Source organism: Macrobrachium rosenbergii, chromosome 52 (genome assembly GCF_040412425.1).
Source record: "Macrobrachium rosenbergii isolate ZJJX-2024 chromosome 52, ASM4041242v1, whole genome shotgun sequence".
NCBI lineage: Eukaryota > Metazoa > Arthropoda > Malacostraca > Decapoda > Palaemonidae > Macrobrachium > Macrobrachium rosenbergii.
This window is the reverse complement of record NC_089792.1, coordinates 34,863,616-34,890,905: the sequence shown is the minus strand read 5'-3', so window position 1 is coordinate 34,890,905 and position 27,290 is coordinate 34,863,616. Positions and strand designations below refer to the sequence as shown.

Here is a 27,290-nt window from a genome sequence, read left to right as displayed (position 1 = left end):
AGTGTTTTTAGTTTTTTTTTTTTTAAACTATCACAATAGGCAGTTCTAAGTGTTTATAGAGGGGTTTTAAGTATTCACGGATTTTAGCTATTCGTGGGGGGGGTTATGCGTCCCCCACAAATATGGGGGGTTTACTGTAGTTATTTTCCCTTAAGATTTATCTGTCAGGGTTTTGTTACTCTTATCTAACTCCATTTTTTTTCATTGTTTGATCTTATCATAGTAGAAAACGTTCGTTTCCTAGTGGGATCATCAATTCCTCTAACTTTTATTTCTAATTTGGCCTCTTTTATAGGGATTCCTGTTCTCTCCTGAAGTCATTTCAATTCTGTATATGATACATACACCCCTCAGATCTTGCATAGTGATTTTGTCCACAGTTTATGCATTTTGGTTCACCAAACCTCGACTGTGTGGTATGTTTGTCAGATCCACAATACGCATATATAGATGTATTACTGCAATCTTTCCTTGTATGTCCATACATACCATAGTTTTGGCACTGTAGTGGTTTTGGAACATATGGTCTCAGTTCTCTGCTGTGGCCCATAATTTTAATTTTTAAGGGTAATTCATGGACTTCAAATTTTTGCTATTCTCAGTGTTCGTCCATTACTCCATCTACTGGCTATGTTGTATACTTCGCAATCTTGTACATTGTTGTACCTTTTTTTAAGGGAATCCAGCAATATATTCTTTTCTATTGGTTCATCATCATCATTATCATGCAATACTATTGGATCTTGTACACTGTTCATATTGCCATGTTTTTTTACATGTACCTTTATATTATTATTAATATATTTTTCATAGTTAAGTAATTTTCTGATTGATTTTTTGTTGTGGTTTCTATCAATCACATCTGGTCTTTTATTTGTCTGAATGACATTTCAGTAGTTGAAAGTTGATTCAACAGGAAGTTTTCTAATTTCAATGTTGATATTTTCTTCTCTGTTTCTAATGTCAGGAACCTTGACCAACTTCCACTTCCAAAAGGGGAGTCGAAGTGAGTCAAGATTGGGTCAAGATATCTGTTTTTGTTTGTTTGTTTGTTTTGTACTGGGGCATAGGGTTCCAGTGTAATTACATTAAGATTTTTTTTATTTTTCCAGAGAAAGGTTGTCAGGGGAGGTTCCAGCAGTTGTCAACTGTACCGAGTCGCTACCATCAAAGAGCCCAGGGGTACTTGAATCTTTAACACTACTACACATAAAGACTGAAGTAAAAAAAAATAAACATAAAAACCTGAAAACCTTAAAAAGGTATCATCAGTCTTTCCTGGAGTTTATTCCTCCACCAATGGCACAAGTGAAAACCGACTCCCAAATGTCGACATCCCTACCCTACCCACACTTACTTTACCCACAGGGGATGGCACAATATGATTAGAGTGGCCCAAGTGTAAGTCTAACCCACTTGCTAGGACCGAGAGTATTACAACAATACAATCATCCCCATCAGGCAAACCAGATAGAATGCCAAGAGCCCCATCCCCAGAACCAGACCCCCCTGGAATCCATGGTCCAGCCCTAAAGAATAGTTCCACCTTTGAGCAATCAAACTGATAACTCTCAGGCCCGAAGATCATCAAGCAGTAGATGGTCCCACCACAGCTCCCACCATTTGGCTTCGGATATAAACCCAGTCCCAGCCATGATATCTTTTCCTATTTAACAGGTCCAATAAATTTCAGCAAAAGTGGAAAATTCCACAAAAATTTATCTAAACAAATGTATGATGATACATGGGACTCTTGGACTCACACTCGGAAACAAATTCCTGGGGTTCAAGAGCCATGTCAAGGTGGTCCCAAGTCGAGGGGGGTGCCTTCTCAAGGTAGCTACCCTGCACGCCAGGTCACGGCATTTGAAGACACTGGTGCGCAAGTCTCCATGATAAGGGAAGACAAGGTCCCTTATGGGGCTCAAATTGAGAAACAAACTCATCACCATCGAGAGTATCAATCGCGTACGGTTGATTCTCGCAACAGTTTGTTTGAGGGTCACCAGATCCCACAGAAACAAGCTCTGCACACTTGCAGTAGCCAATTACCTTCCTGGTGGGTATGACCACCTCCAGGGACAGGACTCTCTGTCCCCACCTAACTCACGATGACCCAGGGGTACTAACCCCTCACAGTCTCCATCAGGTGCAGATAGCCCTCACAGACCTGCCTTAGAACCACTGCCAGGGCCACCTGAGCACCCTGAACAGTGCCAGGCTCCGTCTGTCTTGAAGGTTCAGCCCTTACCAAATTTAATTTACGTGCTGGGCCCTGCCTTAGTGCCAGTGCCAGAGCACACCACAGATCTTCCTTCAGGAGATCCTCAACTTGCCCCAAATTCCCTGACACTGAGCTGTCCTGGCACAGTGCCTGACTTTGATTGAGTGCCTTGACACCCAACTAGAGTAGGATGCCTGGTTAATACCTTACTCTAACTCTTTGTAAATTTGTAACTTTAATAATTTGTTAATTTAAATTTAAGCCTTGTAACAACTAACTGTCAACCTTGCATAATTCTCCTACTAAACTTCACTCTCTGACCAATGGAGCGCCAATGGCCAGACCCTCTAGCACTTCAAGCCTTTGACTTTCCTTTTGTGCAATTACCTGCAAGACAAATTTAAAACCCTCTAAACAGAAAATGAACTGTATACCACAGAGCCACTCTGCCCTCATGACACTAGTGCCACCATCTCAGCAAGGTACCATGGCACTCACCAAGTAGCCCCACAAATGTATAAAGGCTTCTAAACTTGTATGAAATTGTGCTTTATTTTAGCTAAGTCGGGTCTCTGCCCTAACAGCAGAAACCTGTCCTAGCCTATTATATGCATGTAACAACATATTTGTAATACCTTAAGCACCACTAACCTTAAGTTTGAATCAATTTCATATTAAAGTTACACCAAGTAGTATTAAATAATTGCAGGTGCTGCCCTCTAACTCATGTATGCTAAAGTTAAAACCTTATCACTTAAAAACAGTCACCTGGATATAATTTTAATCTAACAAACTTTGCAAAGGCTTAAGGAGGACAGTAAATTGTAAGCATTTTGGGCTGATTTGCTGACATTCACACTGGAAAGAGGGTGTAAAATGTCTACTTGTAGGAGGAGCTGCTAGAAATATCCACTTCTTGGCAACCCTTCATGCTAACACTTGGGGAAAATAACACCCGGAACAGGAAGGGGTCCCTGTGATAGGTGAAAATCTGTGAAGTAGCAACCTTATATCTACTTTATTATTTAATGCACACATATATTTTAAGGCTTTGTAAACCCTCCCCACACTCTTATACTGTAAACCTTTCCTACACTGTTATAAACGCACCCAATCACTTAAACACTTTCTATACTCTTGATGATGACGATGACGAAGACGAAGACGAAGACGACGACACCTTCCTCGATCTCTTCTTCGACTTCTTCTTCGCCATTTTCCTCAGGATCATAGTCAAGTCCCCAAACCACGGAGGGGCAGCAGAGCACAGGAGCAACCAGGGGGCACACGGAAGCAGGCGCAACCCGGGTAGCAGAGATGGTGCTCGGGCCAGTAGCTACCGGGACAGATACGGCAGTGCGGGAGCCAGGACAGTCCAGGGACGAAGCCAGGGTCGGAGGGACGGGTGGCGCACGGGGAGCCAGGCCGGGCCGAGTGTCAGGGAAGCGAGGAGCCGAAACCGTGGTCAATAACGAGTGTGGGTCAGCAACAGGAGCAGGCATAGTCATATAAGGCACTGACGACATCACCATGTGCAAGGGGCCAGGAACCCAGGAAGCAGCGGTGAGGAGTGGAATGTGGCAGGCGCGGCCGAAACCTGGGTGTCCAGGTGCGAGGCCACAGTCACAGGCAGCTTGCCGAAGGACGACACGGTGACAGTCGTGGTGGTGGAAACGGTGGCTGTGTGAGTCGTCACTGGAGCGCCAGACAAGTGTGACACCAGGCCCTCCAGTGACGGCACACCAGGCAGATCCAGGTGCAGCCAGGCATATGTCAGATCGGCTACCTGGCCAACAGAAGACGCTTCCACCCCAAAACCTGAGAATAAAGTCAGGTCAAAAAGGGAAGCCTCTACTCGCTCCTGGGGAAAAAATTCACCTCCAGAGTGAGGAGAGGCCCCACAGAGGATGTCCTGAGCAACAACTCCCCCGTTGCCTTCCACACTCGATGAAACAAATGAGGAAGGGTCAGGGGAGTCCTCACCTGAGGGAGAGGTAGCAAGAAGGGAAGCTTGCTGGGAGGGAGAAATGACCCCGACTGATCAGCCACCACAGGAGTCGTTCGGGGCTTTACCCTCGACAATTCCTTGGTGGGTTTCCTACGGTAGCGCCTCCTCCCTTCAAACTTCCTCCACTGCTCGGGAGACCAAGAACAACGCTCGCTACAAGGCGAGGCGCGCGAACACAGACGTCCCCTGCAAGTGGGGCAGAGGGCATGTGGGTCCGTGTCAACGCTAGATCTAAAGGTATGGCATTTCTTGCCTCCTACCCCAGGACATACACGCTGGGGGTAGGAGGGTTTCAAGGGCTTATCAACATTCATACTGAAAAAAAAAACAAAAGGAAAGTTCCCACCAGGAAAAGCTCAACAGTTGGGCAGAGAGCGAGAGAAACAACATCCGCAGTCTACGACGGCCGAAAGCAAATTAGAATGTTTACATCCGGACAGGTGGTACCCCAGCCTCCCGGACAGTAGTTAACTGCCTAACCACCTTGTTCGAAAGTTCAACGGCAGTTTCCAAACTACACTGAAAGTAATTCCTAATGTAAAGGACTTAGAGTTTGTATATTGTGTCGGAACAAATATGAATTACTGTATCATAAACTTTTATGTACAAAATTAAAAATAATTCCACTGTAAAGGTATCAAACGCTTCTTCATTTCTGCATTAATCACGCCATGTATATTACCCGTTATTATTTCATATTTTTTATGTATCTCTCCATACACATTACTGTCCGGCCTTTCCGCCAATGTATGTATGTAATTACTTTGTACGTTTATTGTAACGCAAATTATTCTCATTTATATATCATCTAACAAACGCAAATTCTTGTCCAAATGCGTGACATGGGAATCTGCAGGTCGGTCACTTCCTTTCCGTCCGCATTCCTAAATGTATACCTGGTTTCCGAGAAATAAATCAGTCATACCCAGACCTGTCTTCTTGAACCTCACAACTGGTGACCCGAGGAGCGACAGGTAACCACGCACTTTTGGCCCCGCCATTAACCGACTAAATATGGCCGCATTTACCTTCAGAGAACTAATGGACTCAAAACGGTGACACAGTCTAGGCCTCTGAAAGCTCCTTCCTCAGAGGAATCCCATGCCATTAACGGACTAATAACGGCATCCCCGCAAGGGTACATTTTGGCATTTTGAACAGTTTGGCCCTTGCCATTCATGGCTCACGTTGACCACTCGAATTCTAACACCATTAGCAGACTAAATACGGCGCATACTCACATTTTGGTGTGTGAAAGTAAAGATGGCAGAGTCTGAATTACAATCGCAATCTAAAAACACAGAAATCGTCTAAGTGGCCCTTTCGCCCACAAAGCCAGATGCGGTAAAGTTCCCCCCGTTTTCGCGCCAGAACACAGCATCTTGGTTTCTGCGTGCAGATGCTCACTTCCGCGTGGCGCACATCACAGATGAGAAGACCAAGGCAGACATTACCATGACAACGCTACCTGAAGAGGTATTCAACAAGATCACCCCATGGCTTAACTCACAGCCAGACAAGGTCACGTACACAGCCTTGGGAGAAAAGCTGATACAAACGTATTCCATGACCGTCCCAGAGAGAGAGCAGTGCACCCTAGACCTATTGACCCAGCCCCTGGGGGAAACATCACCCAGGGACGCCTGGGACGAACGGCAGGGTCTAGTAACACTGCCGGGCATCGATGCAAATGGGAACAGGAAGGAACTCAGCCTGACAAGAGCAATATTCCTGCGGTGCCTTCCGCAGGAGGTGAGGGGCCAAATTACTGACGCAGATGCCCTTCCCATGGATGAGCTGGTCAACGTCGCCCAGAAAATCCATGAAGCCACTAAGGCCTCCAAGCACGCCGCCGCCCTCGCAGCCTGTAGCCTGATGTCGGAGGATGACAACCCAGAGAACACAAACGCGATCTACAGGAGGAGAGCACCGCCAAGGGAGCAGAGCGCGCGGACGAACCTGGTGTGGTGCTATTTCAACAGAAGATTCGGCCCCAGCACCAGAACTGCAAAATATCCTGTTCCTTCACAAAAGACGAGAAGGGTGGCCACAAGTAACAGCAGTGGCTGCAAAATACAATGACTTGTGGCCAGCAGGTTTCTTCATCAGAGACGATATAACAAAGCAGCGCCTGCTGGTTGACGAGGGCGCACTGCAGTCAGTGCTCCCACCGTTGGAGGAGGATTACACCCTGACAGCTGACTCCACGACTTCCCTGGCAGCCGTGAACGGAACCCCCATCCGCTGCCATGGAACAACGTCCCGTACAATCTCCATCTTGGGCCGCAGGTATCACTGGCCTTTCATCATTACAGAGGTCAAGTTCCCCCTCCTGGGCACCAATTTCCTGGGACACCATGGACTCCTGGTTAACGTCGGCAGGCAACGCCTCCCACCGACACGGAACCTGCTACTCCCGACCACTCTCCACCGGACCAGGGATGCCCGCTGTCTGCTTCACAGCCTCGATCAATTAAACCACCCTCCTCCAGGAGTTCCTGGAGGTTTTTAAACCAGAGCTCCGCCAGTTGCTGGGGGCCGGTGCCAAGCATGACATCTACCACCACATCACTACAACAACCCCCCACAACTCATGCCAAGTTCTGACGCCTGCCTCCCCCCAAACACTACAAGACGCCAAATGGGGTCTTCGCCAAAATGGAACAGGTAGGTGTTACACATCCCCGACATGGTAAAGAAGTCGGATGGTTCCTGGAGGCACTGCGGAGACTACTGTTGCCTGGACTTAGCCGATCACTACCCACTGGAACCCCTTCCGCCAAGGTCTTCAGGAAGATGGACTTGCTAAAATCATACTTTCAGGTTCCTGTGCATCCTGACAATGTCCCGAAGACAGCCATCATCACGCTGTTCGGGACGTACACCTTCTCCTACTCCACCTTCGGCCTTAGGAACGTGGGGTCCACATTCCAGTGGCTGATGGACACCATCCCGGGGGACCTGCCCTTCTGCATCTGTTACGTAGACGACATCCTATCTTCTCCAGGTCCCCAGAGGAACACCTTCGCCACGTCCGCGCCGTCCTCAAGTGCCTCCAGAACAGATTAGTCATCAGGTTCGACAAATGCACATTCGGGGCGGAAAAAATAGACTTCCTCGGACACAAGATCTCCCCAGCAAGAGTACGCCCCATGACCTCCAGGTGAAAGCAATAAAAAAAGTTCCAGACGCCGCAGACAATCAAGGCCCTTCAAGAGTTCCTTGGCATGGTAAACTACCATCGCCGATTCATCCCAGGTATTGCCCACATCATGTATCCCCTGACCGGAGTCCTGAAGGGCAAGCCAAAAATACTGACGTGGAGCCCTCCGCAACAGCAGGCATTCAAGGAGACAAAGACAGCCCTCGCGAGTGCCACCACCTTAACTCATCATAACCCCACCGCTTCCCTGAGACTCACCACTGATGCCAGCAACATCGCCTACGGAGCAGTGGTCGAGCAAGTAGTCGACAGCACCCCCAGGCCTCTAGCCTTCTTCAGTTGCAAGTTGTCGCCAGCAGAGACCTGCTACAGTGCCTTCGACAGAGAGCTGCTTGCAATCTACCAGGCTGTGCGGCACTTCAAATACCTGCTGGACGGCACTCCATTCACCATCCTCACGGACCACAAGCCCCTGGTGCACACATTTATGGTCGGTGAGGCAGCAACAGCACTTGGCCGCCATCTCCAAGTTTGGTTGCACCGGCACCTACGTCCCAGGCAGGAACAATCCGGTAGCCAACGCCCTGTCAATGGTGGAAATCAATTCCCTGCACCTCGGCATAAACTATGAAGACCTGGCAAGGGAGCAAGCAGCAGACCCAGAAACACCAGCCTACAGGAGAGCACTAATGGCACTCAAGTGGGAGAACGTGCCCTTAGGAAGTTCAGGCGCAACGCTTCTCTGCGACACTAGCACCAGCTGCCCCAGCCGCCTGGTCCCCGCCTTGAGGAGGAAGCAGACGTTCGACATCATTCATGGCCTCTCCCATCTATCAGGGCATACAACGGTGCGCCTGATGACAGAAAAGTTAGTGTGGCACGGCATCAGGAAGGATGGCCCCAGTGGGCGAGGAGCTGTATCCCATGCCAAACCATCAAGGTCACAAGGCACACAGAATCAGGCATTGGTGATTTCCCTCAACCTCGTCAGCGCTTCGGCCAAATGTACATGGACGTCGTCAGGCCTCTACCGCAGCCTGGGGGTGCCAGGTACCTCCTGACGATCATAGACTGCTCCACTCGCTGGCCACAGGCAACACCTATGGAGGAGGCATCAACAGCATCCTGCGCAGAAGCCCTCCTCTCCAGTTGGATCAGCCACTTCGGAGTGCCAGACAGCATTACCACGGACAGGGGATCAGCATTCCTGTCAGAACTCTGGGTCTCCCTGGCACGACTGATTGGTACAACACTTCACAGCACGACGGCTTACAACCCTGCAGCAAACAGCATGGTAGAAAGGGCACACCGCTCACTGAAGGCAGCTCTAATGGCACGTTGTAATGACAAAAACTGGAGGGCCCAACTCCCCTGGGTCCTGCTGGGTCTCTGCACCGCACCAAGGGCAGATGGCGACGTATCCCGTGCAGAAAAAGTCTACCGAGAAACACTAGCTGTTCCAGGGGAATTCTTCCTGCCATCAGTCGATGGCACCGACATCCCCTCCCGAGGATGAGTGAACTAGCACAGAAGTTAGCGCCCTGCCATAAGACCTTCATGGACAGAACCAACACCTACAGCCCAGCCGGCCTGGATTCCTGCACCTATGTCTTCACCAGGATAAACGCCCATCAACTGCCCTTGACCAGGCCCTATAGGGGCCCTTACCGATTCATCGACAGGACATCCAAGGCGTGTCTCATTGATGACCAAGGCCAGGAAGATTGGGTTTCCATCAACAGGCTAAAACCAGCATTCCTTTTGGGCAGCGAAATCCAGGAGGCAGGCAGACGTCCCAGGGTTCCCCTCTCCACGGCTGGGAGGATTGGGTTTCCATCGTCAGGCTAAAACCAGCATTCCTTTTGGACAGTGAAATCTGGGAGGATGCAGGCAGACGTCCCAGGGTCCCCCCCTCAAAATGTGCCTGCAGACATACCCTCCGCCCCACCAATGTGGGGCCGTGGGCACCCCAGAGGCCACGCTGCGGCAGATCCAGCAGTTGATGTTGTTGCCCCCTGCCCACAGCTCTTGAAGATAAGGGGTCGCCTCCTGCTCCCCCAGCGCCTCCGTGATTAATGTTCAAGTCATCCAATAATTATCTCTGTAATCATTGTCTTGGGGGGGGCCGCACTTGTAAAGGCATCAAACGCCTCTTCATTTCTGCATTAATCACGCCATGTATATTACCCGTTATCATTTCATATTTTTTGTGTGTCTCTCCATACGCATTACTGTCCGGCCTTTCCGCCGATGTATGTAACAACTTTGTGTGTTTATTGTAACGCAAATTATTCCCATTTTTATGTCATTTAACAAATGCAAATTCTTGTCCAAATACCTGACATGGGAATCCACAAGTTGATCACTTCCTTTCCGTCCGCATTCCTCAATGTATACCCGGTTTCCGAGAGACAAATCAGTCATACCAGACCTGTCTTCTTGAACCTCACACCACTAATAAATTTGTTTCTTTTAGCAACTAAAAAATTATCTTCCTAATTCTTTCGGTAGTAGTGAGCAGCTTCAGTCAGCTGATTCTCAGCAGGTAAACATTACAGACGTGGGAAGACTGGTTTTTTTTTATGCATATTACAATGAAAACAGATCAAAATAATAATACAGTATACTAAATGGATTCTGTAAATGAAATAACATAATAATGTGTTTACATAATATCAGTACTTGAAAATTAGTAAATCACTGTAACATGTACATACACAAGAGAATTTTCATCACTGCTGATGCTCTTGTTCTGTGAACTATTACATAGGTTTAAGAGGATAGAAAGAGTTTAAGTGCACAGGAAGTGTTTATAACATTGTGGGAAAAGTAAATAATAGTGTGGGCAAGGTTTATAAAGCCTTAAAATATATACAGAGTAAATAATTAAATATAAGGTTGCTACTTCGCGGACTTTTGCCTATCGCAGGGGGTTCTAGAACCTTACCCCCGCGATAGACGAGGGACGACTGTGCTGTGAAAGCATATCTGTTCTGTTCTCTATAGTCGGGACTAGCGAATTTAGTCTATTAAAAAATTCACTGAAGTCTCCCCAACTATTGTCCAGAAAGTAAAAATATCTTCTTCGTATCTAGGCCATATCATATTGCGGGTTTGATAGGCGACAAAATTTCTGTTTCGAAATATTCCATATACCCTTTGCTAGAAAAGGGTATAGGGGACTGCCCCGTGCTACAGCCAAATCTTTGTTTATAAAAATTACCATTGAAAGAAGACACGTTCTTAGTTATACAGGGATTGATTAGTTTTAACAGTTTTATGTATGCCAAGAGGAAAATGGTCTTCATATGGCTGTACCTTCCTCTTTAAAAAAAGACCACATCAGCGATCGGGACTTTGGGAAATAATGACTCAACATCTAGACTGAGCAATTTGATGTTATTAGAGGGGATATTTAAACTGTTAAATTTTCGTATATTATCTTCTGAATGTTTGACGTGGGAGGATGAGGTTCCTAGAAAGGGTAATAATAGGTCTGCAAGCCACTTTGATAATTCATACATGAAAGAGCCCCTGCTAGTTATTATGGGGCGTAATGGAATTCCATCTTTATGTGTTTTTGGGAGGCCATAAAAATAGGGGAGAGAAAGGTTGATTATCTTGAATGCCTCTAGTAATTCTAAGTTCTTATTGCCCCCCTATGGTTCTGACTGATTTGTTAAATTGGGCAGCAATATTTGTTGAGGGATCTTTCATTAATTTATCATAGACTCAACATTGTTTAAAAGTTCTTGAAATATATGGTTGCAAAGTTCAAACAGTGTTTTATGGGCCTTTTTTTATTTTTGTGGTAAAATAAGATTTTCTAACCTAAATACATTTCTTATGATAAAAATTGATATACTAATTTTCAATCATTAATATTAATGCGAACAGCAAAAAATATATCAATGCTAAATTAAAATCACACAAAATCACAAAACAGCTTGCCAACATACATAACACCCCAGTTCAATTTTTCTCTCTCTCTCTCTCAGTATGCATATCTTTTAACCCTTAAACGCCGAGCCTCTATTTACAAAAGTGTCTGTCGTATGTCGGCGGCGTTCGGGAGTTAGCGGCGAAGCGGAAAAAAAGTTTTTTTCAAAAAATCACAGCAAGCTTAGTTTTTAAGATTAAGAGTTCATTTTTGGCTCCATTTTTCTCATTGCCTGAAGTTTAGTATGCAACCATCAGAAATGAAAAAAAGTATAATTATTATACATAAATATTGGAATATGTGACAGCACAAAAAAAAATTTCATATATAATTGTATACAAATCCCGCTGTGAGCAAAACGGTTAAAGCTAATGAGTTATTTTTTTTTTGTATTGTACACTAAATTGCGATGATTTTGGTATATAACAAATTGTAAAATGATCAAAGCAACACAGAGAAAATATAACAAAATGATGCATGAATTCGTAACGCATGGAAGTAAAAAAGTTTTTTTCAAAAATTCACCATAAAAATATTGTGCTAGAGACTTCCCGTTTGTTGCAAAATGAAGGTAACTGATTGAATATTACTAGACTGTAAGTGTTTTAACTTACAATTGCAGTTTTCGACCATTTCGGTTGAGTTAAACTTGACCAAAGGTAGAATTTTTTCTATTTATCATGATTTATATGAAAATATTTCAAAACTGATAAAAGCTACAACCATGAGTTATTTTTTGTTGTATTCTAAATGAAATTATGCACATTTTCATGTATAACACTTTATGTAACGCCTAATAGAAAACGGTGCGAAAATTACAACAAGGTGACTACAGAAATTCTGAGATTTTCAGCAGAGTTACCGCATGCGGAGGTAAGGAAAAAGTTTTTTTCAAAAATTCACCATAAATCGAAATATTGTGCTAGAGACTTCCCGTTTGTTGCAAAATGAAAGTAAATGATTGAATGTTACTAGAATGTAAGAGTTTTAGCTTATAATTGCATTTTTCGACCATTTCGGTCGAGTTAAAGTTGACCATAGGTTGAAATTTTGGCACTTATTGTGATTTACATGAAAATATTTCAAAACTGATAAAAGCTACAACCATGAGTTATTTTCTGTTGTATTCTACATGAAATTGCGCACATTTTCATATATAAAACTTTATGTAACGCCTAATAGAAAACTGCGCAAAAATTACAACAGTGACTAAAGAATTTCTGAGATTGTAAGAGCCCGACGCCGTCTCTTCCAAACACGTGTGTGTTTGTGTGTTCGTCGTCCATCGGAGTGGCGAGACGTTTGGCGTCTTCACAAACAGAAACATAAACACAGTTTGATACAGAAGATTCGTTGGAACATTATGAGTACATGATTAGAATGCTTGCATGGCAATGCAAGTGGTGATTGTACATACATCAAGACAACAATGGTTAGGGAGAAACAGACAGAAATATTGTATGGTTGAAATCGCGTCCCTTTACAGAAAGAAAACGAGATGCTCTTGTTGTCTTGTCCACTCCAATGGATGACAAACACACGAACACACTCGTGTTTGGAAGAGACGGCACCAGGCTCTTACAAGATTTTCAGCAGAGTTAGCTTGGACGTAAGGAAAAAAATTTTTTTTTTTTTAAATTCACCATAAACCAAAATATTGTGCTAGAGACTTCTCGTTTGTTGCAAAATGAAGGTAAATGATTGAATATTACTAGAATGTAAGAGTTTTAGCTTACAATTGCATTTTTCGACCATTCCGGTCGAGTCAAAGTTGACCGAAGGTTGAAATTTTGGCACTTATCGTGATTTATATGAAAATATGTCAAAATTGATAAAAGCTACAGCCATGAGTTATTTTCTGTTGTATTCTACATGAAATTGCGCAAATTTTCATAAATAAAACTTTATATAACGGCTAATACAAAACTGTGCAAAAATTACGACAAAGTGACTAAAGAATTTCTCAGATTTTCAGCAGTTAGCGTGCGCGGACATAAGGAAAAAGTTTTTTTCAAAAATTCACCATAAATCGAAATATTGTGTTGCAAAATGAAGGTAAATGATTGAATATTACTAGAATGTAAGAGTTTTAGCTTACAATTGCATTTTTCGACCATTTCGGTCGAGTCAAAGTTGACCGAAGGTTGAAATTTTGGCACTTATCGTGATTTATATGAAAATATGTCAAAATTGATAAAAGCTACAACCATGAGTTATTTTTTGTTGTATTCTACATGAAATTGCGCACATTTTCATATGTAAAACCTTATGTGAAGGCTAATAGAAAACGGTGCAAAAATTACGACAAAGTGACTAAAGAATTTCTGAGATTTTCAGCAGAGTTAGTTGATGCTTTCTTTTGGGATAAGAAAGAAATTCGTGCATTAAGCAGCTGGGTCACGCTTGTAAACAAAACAACAGCGTGATCCGTGAACTCCCAGCATCCCTCAAGGAGCAATTTAAAATTTTTCGCAAACGAGGCCTCTTAAGTATTTTTCAGCAAATATTTAAAAAAACTTTTTGTAGTCAACGTATTTTACGTCCACTTGGCACCCGACAGACAACTTTTGTCGATGTAAAATATGTCCAGTCGGCGTTTAAGGGTTAACAAAAAAAAAACAACAACAAAATTTCAATAAAATTTTATTTCACTTACAGAATAAACTATATTTTTTATCTATTATTATTGTAACTTATGTATAAAAAACCACTGTCCCAACATCTGTAACTGCTTTTACTGTAGGTATGTGTTGTCATATTTTTTTCTTTCTCTGATTTACTGAACCGTGCTTCATTTCAAGTTTAGTAGCGGACTCTTTGATTATCACAAAAATAATGGTACACAAGAGAATATTTTATCACTGTTGATGTTTCATCTCTAATCACCGTAAAAATATTTAAAATTACTGTATACTCTCTCATCCCCAGCCTATCAAGCCAACACTTAAGTCTCACCTACTGTTGAACCATTTACTGTTGAGACTTCATCTCTCTCTCTCTAGTAACTCTCTCTCTCTCTCTCTCTCTCTCTCTCTCTCTCTCTCTCTCAATGAAATATGAACTACTGTATCATAAACTTTTATGTACAAAATTAAAAATAATAATTCCATTAATATATTTTTCTTTTAACAACTAAAAAATTATCTTCCTAATTCTTTTGATGTTAGTGAGCAGCTTCAGTCAGCCGATTCTCAGAATGTAAACATTACAAATGTGGGACGATCAATTTTTATATGCATACTACAATGATAACAGATCAAAATAATAATACAGTATACCAAATGGATTCTGTAAGTGAAATAACATATTAATGTGATTACATTAATATTAGTATTTGAAAATTATTAAATCATTGTAACATGTACACACACAAGAGAATTTTTATCACTGTTGATGCTCTGTGTTTAAGAGTATAGAAATTGTTTAAGTGCATAGGAAGTGTTTATAACAGTGTGGGGAGGGTTTATAAAGCCTTAGAATATATATGTCTACAGTAAATAATAAAATAAATAATAGGTCGCTACTTCGGGGATTTTCACCTATCGCAGGGGGTTCTAGAACCTAACCCCCATGATAGACGAGGGACAACTGTGTATATATATACAGTATATATATATATATATATATATATAATATGGTTAAAAAATCACAGAAGATACATATATATATATATATATATATACATATATATAATATATATATATAATATATAATGACTATCAGTGTATATATGGTTAAAAATCACAGAAGATGAAAAGTGTAGGCAGGAAAAAGACAAGTTCAGTAGTACCAAGCGCGTTCACGTTTATTGATATCGTCGGTGTCGAATGAGACAAAAATATAAAGAAGGTTACAAAGTAAACAAAAAGAACAAGAATACCAGATGGTCAGTTGTCAAAGGGTAATAAACAGAAAGTTAATCCAGGATAATCCGGGATCGAGCTGTCACAAACTGAACCCAAGACCAAACAAAAAGAAATACTAAAGTTTAGGCTTACAAAATCCAAAAACATGTATAATCTTAAATACCAGATGGTTAATTGCCAGGGGTTAAAAAGAAAAGGTTAATCCACAGCAAATCCGGGATCACGCGATCACAAACTAATCCAAATATATACTTAACCATAAAGCAAATGGAATCTTACCCATTCAAATTGCAGAAACATGTATAAAAATTAATATTAATTTTGCTTATATTTATCAAAAACTTTTTTAATTATTAAAGCATCGTTTAAATAAACCAAGACTTAAATTTAGAACGCTTTCATTATTTGACTTAATAAAACAAGATTCGATGATATTCCTTTTAACTGTGTCATTGCACGGGACTAAGGGTTTTACTTTACTCCAGTTAACAGGATGATCTAAATCTCTCATATGTACGAATAATGCATTTGATATTTGGCCAGTTCTCACAGAAAATTGGTGTTGTTTGATTCGTTGTGAAAGTGGTTTTCCAGTTTGTCCATAATATATTTTATCACATTTTTACAAGGAATTTCATAGATGCAGCCAGAAACATCTTTAAGAGAATTTTTTATCACTAAACTCTTAACATTAAAATTACTGAAAACAGCATTTAAGTTGAAAAGCTTTGAAATTCTAGGAATTTGTAAAAACCTTTCATCATACGGTAATTTGAGAATATCATGCTTGCTGAATTCAAGTTCGTTATTAGTTAAATAAAATGTTTTCCTGGCTCTTTTCCATGCTACATCTACAAAGTTTCGAAGCAATATCATAAATAGTTTTGATCTCAGCATCAATGAACTAATGGGCTACAAACACGCAAAGCCCTTAAGAACATTCCAGAAAAAACAGAGAATTTAACATTCTGAGGTGATTGGAATAATAATGGAACAAAAGAGGCAATGTTAGTTGATTTTCAAAAGACTGAAAAGGTGAAATTTCTATCATGTCTATGGACAGTTACATCAAGAAAATTCAAATTACAATTTCTTTCTTCCTCTACGATAAATTTTATAGAAGGGACTAAATTATTTAGCTTGACGCGAAATTCCTGGAGATTTTCGTGAACTGGCCAGATACAAAAAATGTCATCTACATACCTAAACCATAATAACTGACCATCTGGGATTCCTGTTCTTTTTGTTTACTTTGTAACCTTCTTTATATTTGTGTCTCATTCATGCCCCTATGATGATGTGTCAATAAATGTGAATATATTGAACTATAATTTCCTGTATATATATATATATATATATATATATATATATATATATATATATATATATATATATATATATATATATATATATATATATATATATATACATATATAAGCAAAATGCCCACAGGAAAAAGATAGGCAGAAGTTCAGTATATATATATATATATATATATATATATATATATATATATATATTTATATATATATATATATATATACATATATATATAAATATATATAAATATATATATATTTACATATAATTTCATGTAGTAACTAGTGAACAAACAGAGAGCAGCAGTTGATGATACAAACCTTGTAACTTTTACAGCGAGTGCAAATAATCTGTGACAAAGATGCTATTGCTAACAACAGTGCCACAACGAAGCACGAGGGCCAGTGAGGAGTCTGAACGAAGACCCAATATATTGCCCAAGTCAGGCTGCTGGTCAAGATGTATGTCAAGGCATACTGGAACCGTAGGGTCAGTATCGGCAGAGAAGAACGTTGGTATTGGTTCTCTAGAACTTCACTATCAAATCTGCAGAGGACAAATGGATTAGCATGATACAAATCAAATTGATCATGAATAAGATATCAAAAGGAAATTTTTAAAATAACAGGAAAAAGCATTAATAAAAAATTATCCTCAATATTAAAATATACATACAGTATATCATTTGTTGCCCCAAACATAGTAAATCTTTACAGTAATTTGTATTTTTCCAAGCATACAAATCTGAAGTTCTTTACATAGGATTTAGCCTGTGAACGCGAGCTGGAACAGCTGTTTAACTTTCAGACAATGTCGTTAACCAATGACAGTAGGGGGATGCCGCACCCACTTGTCACTCTGCTCTCCACTTTGCCTTTTGGCCCAGGTACCAGAATGAGGGGTGGCTGAGGTGGGACGTAAATGTAAAGAATCTCTGGGTTGTGTGTTAAGAAAAATACAAATAACTTAAAAAATTTTGCTAATTGTTCCTTCACATATACAAACCTTCATTATTTACATAAATCCATGAAACGAATGGTTGATTTTACCCAACCCAGAATACATTCCTAGTCTGGAAGAACTGAGGAAGGAATCCCATACCTCTAGCTTGTTGGACATAGTGGAAGTTGCAACTACTAGACTTCTGGGCTTTAGTAGTGAGTTTGCTTCATTACCACCTCACCTGCAAGACTCATCAGTCCAGCATATGACGGCTTGCCACCTGGCTCCCTGACCAACAAGAAAGCAAGGTGAATGAGAAAACGGAGGAGACCAGTCACTCTCACATTCTCTTTTGCTTACTGCAACACTTTAGACGAGATGCTACCTGCCCCCTTGGGGGAGCCGAATGAGCTACACAACTTGTTAGGCAGCCATCACAGGACCCAAGGAAAATGAGTCCAAGGACTTGTGGGCAATGTCCCATTGGTAGAACGACATGCATGTAATCTGGCAGGACCACAACCCCACTCATAATACCTGCTGAGCCAAAAGGTTCTTCCGGAACGCTAGGGATGGGGTGATGCCCATAAACATGTGAGCACACTCCCGTCTACCTCATCAGACGAAGAGTATGCCTGCTTGATCGTCTCATGAAGATCCCAAAAAGAGAACATGTTCTTGGACACCTCTTTCTTGGTCCAAACAGTACGAACGAAGAGGTGTCAACATTTGGGTCTGAGATGCCGAGTTCTCTTGAGGTAGCATTGCAACACCCTTACTGGACAAAGTAGCATCTCATCTTGATCGTTACCTACAAAGTCCTTTAAGGAGGGGATAAAAAAAGGACTTGAATCTGGCATCAAAGAACTACGAATTCTGAGTCTTCGCTGCGAATTCCGGGACAAACTCAAGCATAACAGATTCCCATCCCCTCCAGTGCTTAACATTGAAGGAAAGGCCATGAAGCTCACCTACTCTCTTTGCCAAAGCCAGGGCAAGCAAGAAAACAGTCTTGAAGGTCAGGTCCCTGTCTGATGACTCTTTTAGTGGCTTGTATAGTGCATGAGTCAGGTTCCTCAATACAAGAGTCATGTCCTAATTGGGAGGCCTGAGTTCCCTGGGTGGGCAAGTTTGTTCGAAGCTTAAAAGCATGGAGATCTCCCATAAGGACAAGAGAGCTACCCCTCTCAACCAAAGGACTTGGCCAAGAGCAGCTCTATAACCCTTAATGGCCAAAACTTAGAGATCCTCCTCTCAGCAAAGAAGGATGAGAAAGTCTGTTACCTGGTGGAGAAAAGCTCTGACTAGAGATATCCCATCGACACCAACCACAGAAGAAGGCCCATCTCCCCTGGTAAGCAGCCACAGAGGATTTTCACAGGTATCCAGACATCTCTCCACTTAGGCCATGAAAACCCTCTCATTCACAGGAGATGCTGGATAGTCTCTAGGCATGAAGTGCCAGTGTTTCCACTGCCTGGTGATACGTCTCAACGTGCAGCTGGCACAGAAAGTTGTGCCACGGGGACTCTCTCTCTCTGGACCTTGGATAACAGAGCTAGCAGGTCTGGATATCACTCGACGTGTGGCCACTTGGGAGCCACCAGAGTCAACCTGACATTCGGGGTGATCATGACCCTGTTGATCACTAGATGAATTAGACAGAACGGAGGGAAAGCGTATGCCTCTAGGTTGTCCCATAAGTGCTGGAATGCATCCTCCATCACAGCCCACAGGTTCAGCACAACTGAGGAGAACACCAGTAACTTCCTGTTGTACCAAGTCATGAACAGATCTATGATGGGAAGATTCCAAAGATCAAAAAACCTCTCCTCAATGTCTTGGTGTAGGGACCATTCTGTCCCTATCATCTGACTCTGGCAACTGAGCTCCACTGAGTGTGCTACTGCCCAATCATGCACTCGTATGGCTGGATACTAGCTTATCAACACCACATAATGCCCATCGTGTGCTATAAAAGCTGCCTTGAGTTCCAGGACATGGATATGGAGGTGTCTGTTGCCCTGGTCCAGACACACACAAAACTAACAGCTCCTCCAGATTTGCACCACATCTCTGTTGATGCAACCAAAAACATAAGCATCGGGGGATTGCCCAAAGGCACTCCTACTAAGAGGTTCCTGTCTTCTAACCACCAAGCAAGAACTTTCCTGACCTCCTCCACCAGCTTAACTGGAACGAAAGGAGGGTCCCTCGCCAAAGACTAAAACTCCTTCATCTTCCACTAAAGGGAGCAGAGGTGAAACCACACGAGGGACCAACTTCTCCAAAGATGACAGGTGACCGAGAATTACTCACCACTGCTGAACTCGTTCCTGTCAAGACAGGAACTTCTGCGCTCCCTTTCTGAACCTGCTGATATGTGAGTCCAAAGAGAAGAACTCATGCTGCTACCGTATTTATCAGCATGCCTAGATAATTTACTCTCTATTTGGGTGTGGGATATGACTTTTTGAAGTTGATCACCACTCCTAGGTCATGACAAAACTTGAAAAGAGGATCTTTCCAAGCAACTGCTGCAATGAACTTGCCAGGATCAGCCAATTGCCTAGGTACCTTAAAAAGATGTATCCTTTGCAAATGGGCCCGAACAGAGACCAGTGTGAACACTCAATTGAACACTTGGGGGACAGTTGAGAGTCCAAAACAGTGCTCTGAACTGGAACACCATACCCCCGAGGGTAAACTGGAGGACCATCCCCTCAATGGTAAATCAGAGGTATTTGTGAGAAGACCAATGGATGGGTATTTGAAAATATGCATCCTTCAAGTCCACCAAAAGCATGAAGTCACCCTATCCGATGGAGTTGAAAACTCAATGCACCATTTCCATCTTGAACTGGATCTGGCTAACAAACCGTTTCAGGGCAGAGAGGTCGATGGCCAGTCTCCAGCTGCCTGTCACCTTCTCCACTATGAACAGGCGACTGTAAAAACCTGGAGACTGATCCTTCACGACTTCCACAGCACCTTTCTTACACACTGCATTCACCTCTAACCAAAGGGCAACATCTGGAAACAGACTCGAAGGGTAGCAGATACCCTAACAGAAGAACATCTACTACCCAAGTCTCTGCTCCATACTACTACCACATTACCAAATGGCCTGACGCTGTGGCGGGAAAATTGCTTCTCTCACTGTTCACTACGGCAAGATGTCAACTTTATTGGACCACACCTACTCTGCCACTAAGCTACGTGTTACTTCATTACACGTAAGTATATCAGTATATACTTTTAGTTTTTATAAAGTGAGTTTTAGCCAGATACGGGTGGAGTGTGCTGTTCCGTCCCCCTCTTTCCCTCCCTCCCTCCAGGACCATAATGCAACTTACTCACACATATCACTCAATTGATAAAACATCTGTTCGCCACTTCATTTTTATGGGGAAGTATTCGTTTTTCATCATTCATTCTCGAGACAATTTTCCAGTCAAGACTATTAGGGTGGTAATCCCTTAATCAAAGGAGCCTTACATCTGTTTACATATTCATTTATTAATAACATGTAGCCTAGCACTGATACGTCTTTTTAACATAATTGTAATGTTAATAAAAGTAGTAGCTACAAATTTGTTTCAGTCAACTACGAGAAATGAGGAATTACCATAGAATCACGCAGCGGCAGCAGACATTTTTATGTAAAAAAATCCTTAATTGTTTTTCCTTATAAGTCGGCCCAACATAAAGATATTGTCAGCATTGTATGATTACCACCCTAATATTCTTGGCTGGAAAACGGTCTCGAGAAAGAATGATGAAAAATGAATACTTCCTCATAAAAATAAAGTGAACAGATGTTTTATCAATCAGGTGATTTATGTGAATAAGTTGTTTTACGGTCCGGGAGAGAGGGAGGGAGTGTGAGAGGGAGACGGAACAACACACTCCACCCGTCTCCCCCCTCTCGCTCAACCGTAATTCGTTAATCAAGATGCACCACTCTTGGGGTTCCAGATTAAGTGAATCCACTATAATAACAGCAATGATATTGATGCCAGTGACTTTAGTGAATAAGGTGATGGCTTGAAGTAAAAAGAGTACAACCAGAGCTTTCCCCTTTCTAAATACTGTCAATGCAAAAATAACATTTCCACAAATTCCATTAAACATGCTAAACCAAGTTATGTCATATCGTATCTGGCTAAAACGCACTTTATAAAAATTAAAAGTATATACTGACATACTTACGTGTAGTGAAGTAACACGTAGCTTAGTAGCAGAGTAGGTGTGGTCCAATAAAGTTGACATCTTGCCGTAGTGAACAGCGAGAGAAGCAATTTTTCCACCACTGCGTCTGGCTGTTCCATTTGCCATCCCGAAAAGGTTCATTCAACAATAATAACAATAATATCCTATTTCGAATATTAACTCTGTTAAATTATATCTAAAGTTTAAACACTTTCCAGACCAATGTACACCCAGCCTTTGATTAACAGCTCTATTTAAAGCTGGGACACAGTGTTACCATGATTTATTGGTGGACAGATGGAAAAAAATCGACCAATTGGTTACCTGCACATGGCATTTCTCATGAAAAATAATGACCTATTATCAAAGATTTGGATAACATAAACCAAATATAAAATGGGAAAAAATTTCTATAATAGAAATAGAAAATTTTGACAAAAGATAATAATTTATTGTTCTTCACTGAAAAATTGTTGAATGATGTATTTACACAGAATGAAATCCTCTTGCTACGTGGTGTTAACAACAGAAAAGTAAGTGGTGAGCTGAAAATAAAATTTTGAGATGAGAGCTAACATCAAGTTCTGACCAAGCTTGATTGGAAACTATTATTAACAAGTTTATGGAGATTCTTCTCCACAATAAATTGTTTTGATTGGATAAACATTTTGGTCAGTTGACAACCCAATGAGGGAAGACCCAGAAAAATGAAAGAATTTTTATTTACCTAAAACTTACACATAGCATAACTAATTTGGGATCTCCCATGGGACACATTTTCAATTTTAAATGAAAATCTTGGTTTGAGTAAACTTTCAGCACGTTGGGTGGACACTGATCAAGAGCTGAACTTTCTCTTGCAAAAAGATTGACAAATAGAGTTTTTGACCGGATTGGATCTGATGGGGATCCATCAATATGACCCAGAAAGTAAAATTCAATCAAAGCAATGGTTACCAAGAGGTTCATGACCAAATAATGAGAAGGTTATGTTCAAAGTGTTTTAATATTTTCAAAGATTTGAACTATACAAGGTGTTTTGCAAAAACTGAAGACTCAAATGAGGAAATATAAAATGGGATAAAATCCATCATATCTATAAGGGTTGCAAGAGAGAAATAATAAAATTTCCTTAAAGTCCTGATCTTGCTCCTTCAGATTTTTTAATAATAATAATAATAAGTTGGTTTGAATATATATATATATATAGTTTATATATATATATATTTATATATATATATAGATATATATATATATAATTTTGAGAAAAATGATAATAATAATAAAATAATACTTTTTAATTTACCCTTGTATGTATATATATATATATATATGTATATATATATATATATATATATGTATCATATATATATATATATATATATATATATATATATATATATATATATATATATATATATATATATATATATATATATATATATATATATATATATTTTACAGTCAACACAGCGTAATCAGTCATTACAGCGTAATGACTGAAATTTCAGTCATCACATGTAATGCATTTAGGGACATTTGATCCCCAGGAGCTAGTACTAAACACGGCGAAATACATTTGACCCCAGGGACTAGTACTAAACCCGGCGAAACAGTGTAGGTGACTCACTGTTTCGCCCTGTTTAGTACTAGCTCCTGGGGGGATCAAATGTCCCCTAAGTGCATTACGCGTGATGACTGAAATTTCAGTCATTACACATAATGACTGATTACGCATGTTGACTGTAACATATATATATATCCCATGAAATTTTTCTGGATCCGCTAGTGCCTCCACCAAAGAGGTTAAATTGGAATTCTTACAATTCTCAGAAAAACTTAGCCTTGACATCATCCTCAGCTCTACGGCAAAATGATAAAATAGCATTCCCTTTATAACAGCCCTAAGGAGAGTGCTCACAATAAATTTACTTTTTTAAGAGTCAATGGTGCTAAATAAAAGTGTTTCGTAGTAAAAAATTCAATGGAACTCATTCTAGAAGGTTAAAAGGATCTGCAGATAAAATTCAGACCTACGTCTAAACTCCACAGAGAGAGACTGATACCGAGTTGTAGGGGCTCCAGTCTCATCTGATCTCAATTCCACATGATGCCCAGCTAAGGAAAGCATGGAATGATAACCTTGAAAGTATACAGCAAAAACTCTTAGTATATCTAAGAAAGCAGAGAAACTTTGATGTCTAGAGGGCTACAGGTGCTGATAATTCCTCTGGAATGACAACCTAAGCAATACTCAAACCACTGCTTCTGATGCAAGGACACAGTTGTTTTTCATTTAATCAGTTGTTTCTTTTTTTCTATATTTCATAAAATTTCTTATAATGTTTGTCAAGCCATCTTTTGTTATGTTTCTGTTATTACTGCATAATTCAATGAAACAATCATTGCATCCACACTTATTTCTTTTCATTTGTTCTTCAATCAATTACTGGAGATGGAGTAATCTCCTCTCTCTTGGCACAATCATTATCTATGGTATGATTCTCTTTCACTTCTTCAGTGCTTTGGATATCTGCCTTATTGGGTTTAACTATTATTTTTGGAGATAAAGGTATATTCTTATCTTTTTTTTTCTTTATTCATATCCTTTATCTTTGGTTTAACTGATGTTTCTCCAATAATAGTTGGTTTCTTTGTTTTGGGTGGTGTTCTCTCCAAAGGCCTTTTATTTATCTTTAATTTCCAGTCCATCACGTCCCTCCTCTGTTACTTCCGTAGTAGCATCCTCCTGTCTTCCTGTTTGCATTAATATTTCAAATGAACTGGATAAAACATTATCCATCTCATTTGTACCTGTTTCTTTATTCTTTACCATTTTAGTTCTTATTTCTAAAGCATTAATTTCTTCTTGACATTAATTTTCTGTGCTCCGTTACTTCTATCTGCATGCGTTTTTGAATTTTTGTTTCATTATTAGTTCTTGTTATTGTAGAAAATATATTTCTTAAACGGATCTTGAATTCCTCTCACTTTTAATTCTAATTTAGCTTCTTTAATAGAGATCCCAGTTCTTTCTTGTATTATTTTTAATTCTGTATTGTAAATATAATACATACATTCTTTGGACCTTGCATGATGGTCTTGCCGACAGTTTATACACTGACTCACTGCCCTTTCGTTGAGTGGCATGTTCTTCAGATCCACAATATGCGCACGCAGCTTCCTTTCTGCAACATTTCTTTGCAAGCCCATATTTACTACAATTTTGACACTAATGGCTTTAGGATATATGGTCATATTTCTCTGTTTTGGCCTCATATTTTTATTTTTTTAGGTAGATCATGACCTTCAAATTTATTTTTGTGATTTTTAACATTTCCTCATTTCTTTGCTTACTCGGTATATTACATACTTCACAATCTTGGACTCTGGGATATCTTTTTGTTAAGAGAGTCCAAGAGTATACTCTTTTCAGTTGGTCTGTTACTGTTTTCAGAAAGCACAATAGTACCCTAAATACTATTTACAGTGTCATGTTTCTTAATTTTTACATTCATATTATCTGCAATTATAGATATATAGTACTCAGACTGGCTCTTTATTGTGGCTTCTATAAGCCATGTCTTTTCTCCTATCTGTCTGAAAGACATTTCTGCCATCAAATGTCTGTTTAATAGGTAATTTTCTAATTTTGGGGCTGAAATAACAATTTTTAAAAGTAAATTGTATTTTTCCTAGCTATACAAACCCAAGGTCCTTTACATTAGGGATTACTTTCAGGCGTAGGCTGGAAACGGCTGTTGAACTTCAAACAAGGTGGTTAGGCAGTTAACTACTGTCCGGGAGGCGGGAGTACCGCCTGCCCAGATGTAAACATTCCAATTTGTCTTTCGGCCCAGGTACAGATTAAGGGGTGGCATGAGGTGGGCATAAAGTGTTAAGTACCTCGGGTTTGTATAGTTAGGAAAAATACAATTTACTTTTAAAAATTGTTATTTGTTCCGACATAATATACAAACCCTCGGTCCTTTACATTAGGAGACTCACTGATTGGAGGGAGGAATCTGATAAAGTCTCTCTGAACTGACTGGAGTTCACCATCTTGTCTTCCCTTCCTGGTCGTAAGAGCGAGGAAGGGAAAAACTGCCTCTGACAAAAGATCAGGTTGTAAGAAACGCAGGATCAGTTGTCAGACTTCTGGGTCCCTTTGCATGAAAGAGGAAACGTCAGTTCATGCAAAGTAGGCTAGGAAGAATTTGACGACGGATGACAATAAGGCAAATTACAAGCACTGGGTTTGTCTCAGTCATGGTCTCCTTCCTCCCCTTGCAAGAGGAAGGAGTGGGGTTGCTTCTATTTACCTGAATGGAAATAGAACAGGAGCTCCCGTTATGTGCTTACCTGCCTCGATCGCCCGGTCCAGCTTGTAACGGCATGTCCTCTCCCTGCCCGTGAGAAGAGAACCAGGATGGGGAGAAAGAAGAGAGGCCAGTCACTCAACATTCATTCTCCCAATCACAACCGTACAACATAGGCGAGATGCATTCTGTCCCGTTAGGGGAGCTGGATATGCTACAAAACTTGTTGAGCAGCCACCACAGGACCCAAGGAAAAAGTGTCCAAGGACTTGTGTGCAACATCCCGGAGGTAGAAGGAGGTGAAGGTAGTCTGTTGGGACCACACACCTGCCTTCAGCACCTGTGGTACCGACATATTCTTTCGGAATGCGAGGGACGGACCAATGCTGCGGACCTCGTGAGCTCTCGGACGAAGCGTACCGGTGTCGTCTTCTGCAGCAGGGTACGCTCTCCTTATCGTCTCACGAAGCCAGAAAGAGATGGTATTCTTGGACACTTCTTTCTTGGTCGAGCCAGTGCTAACGAAGAGTTGTCGACACTCAGGCCGGAGGTGCCGAGTCCTCTTCAGATAGCGCCGCAGCACCCTAACAGGGCACAGTAGCATCTCGTCTGGATCATTACCTACAAAGTCCTCTAGGGAGGGGATCGTGAAGGACTCGAACCGTGCGTCACGGATAGAAGGGTTCTGAGTCTTCGCTACGAAATCCATGATGAAATCGAGAGTAGCTGATCCCCATCCCCTTGAGTGTTTAACATCAAAGGAAAGTCCGTGAAGTTCGCCAACTCTCTTCGCCGATGCCAGGGCAAGCAAGAAGAAGGTCTTGAGGGTTAGATCCCTGTCTGACGACTCTTTTAAAGGCTCGTACGGTGCACAAGTCAGGCTCCTAAAGACGAGAGTCACATCCCACGCAGGGGGCCTGAGACCCCTGGGTGGGCAAGACCATTCGAAGCTTCTCATGAGTAGAGAAATCTCGAAAGAGGAGATGTCTACTCCTTTCAGCCGTAAGACTAGGCCAAGTGCGGCGCGGTAGCCTTTTACAGCTGAAACGGAGAGAAGCTTCTCTCGGCGAAGGAAGACGAGGAAGTCCACGACCTGCTGAACAGTAGCTCCGACCGGAGAGATACCCCTTCGACGACACCAACCACAGAAGACGGACCACTTTCCCTGGTATACCGCTGCAGAGGATCTTCTGAGGTATCCTGCCATCTCTGTTGCTGTGCGGCGCGAAAAGCCTCTCGCTCGCAAGAGATGGTGGATAACCTCCAGCCGTGAAGACACAGGGAATGCACTGCCAG

General features: G+C 41.4%; 1 protein-coding gene across 4 annotated transcripts in view; it reads right to left on the bottom strand.

The window, feature by feature from the left end:
- Positions 1 to 27,290, bottom strand: part of Ac13E (Adenylyl cyclase 13E) — a 277,289-nt gene that overhangs the window by 216,240 nt on the left and 33,759 nt on the right. For all 4 annotated transcript variants that reach the window (XM_067096065.1, XM_067096068.1, XM_067096066.1 and 1 more), the window contains one exon: positions 16,842 to 17,067. In XM_067096065.1, the coding sequence (XP_066952166.1) occupies positions 16,842 to 17,067 (226 nt within the window). The remainder of the gene's footprint in view (positions 1 to 16,841; positions 17,068 to 27,290) is intronic.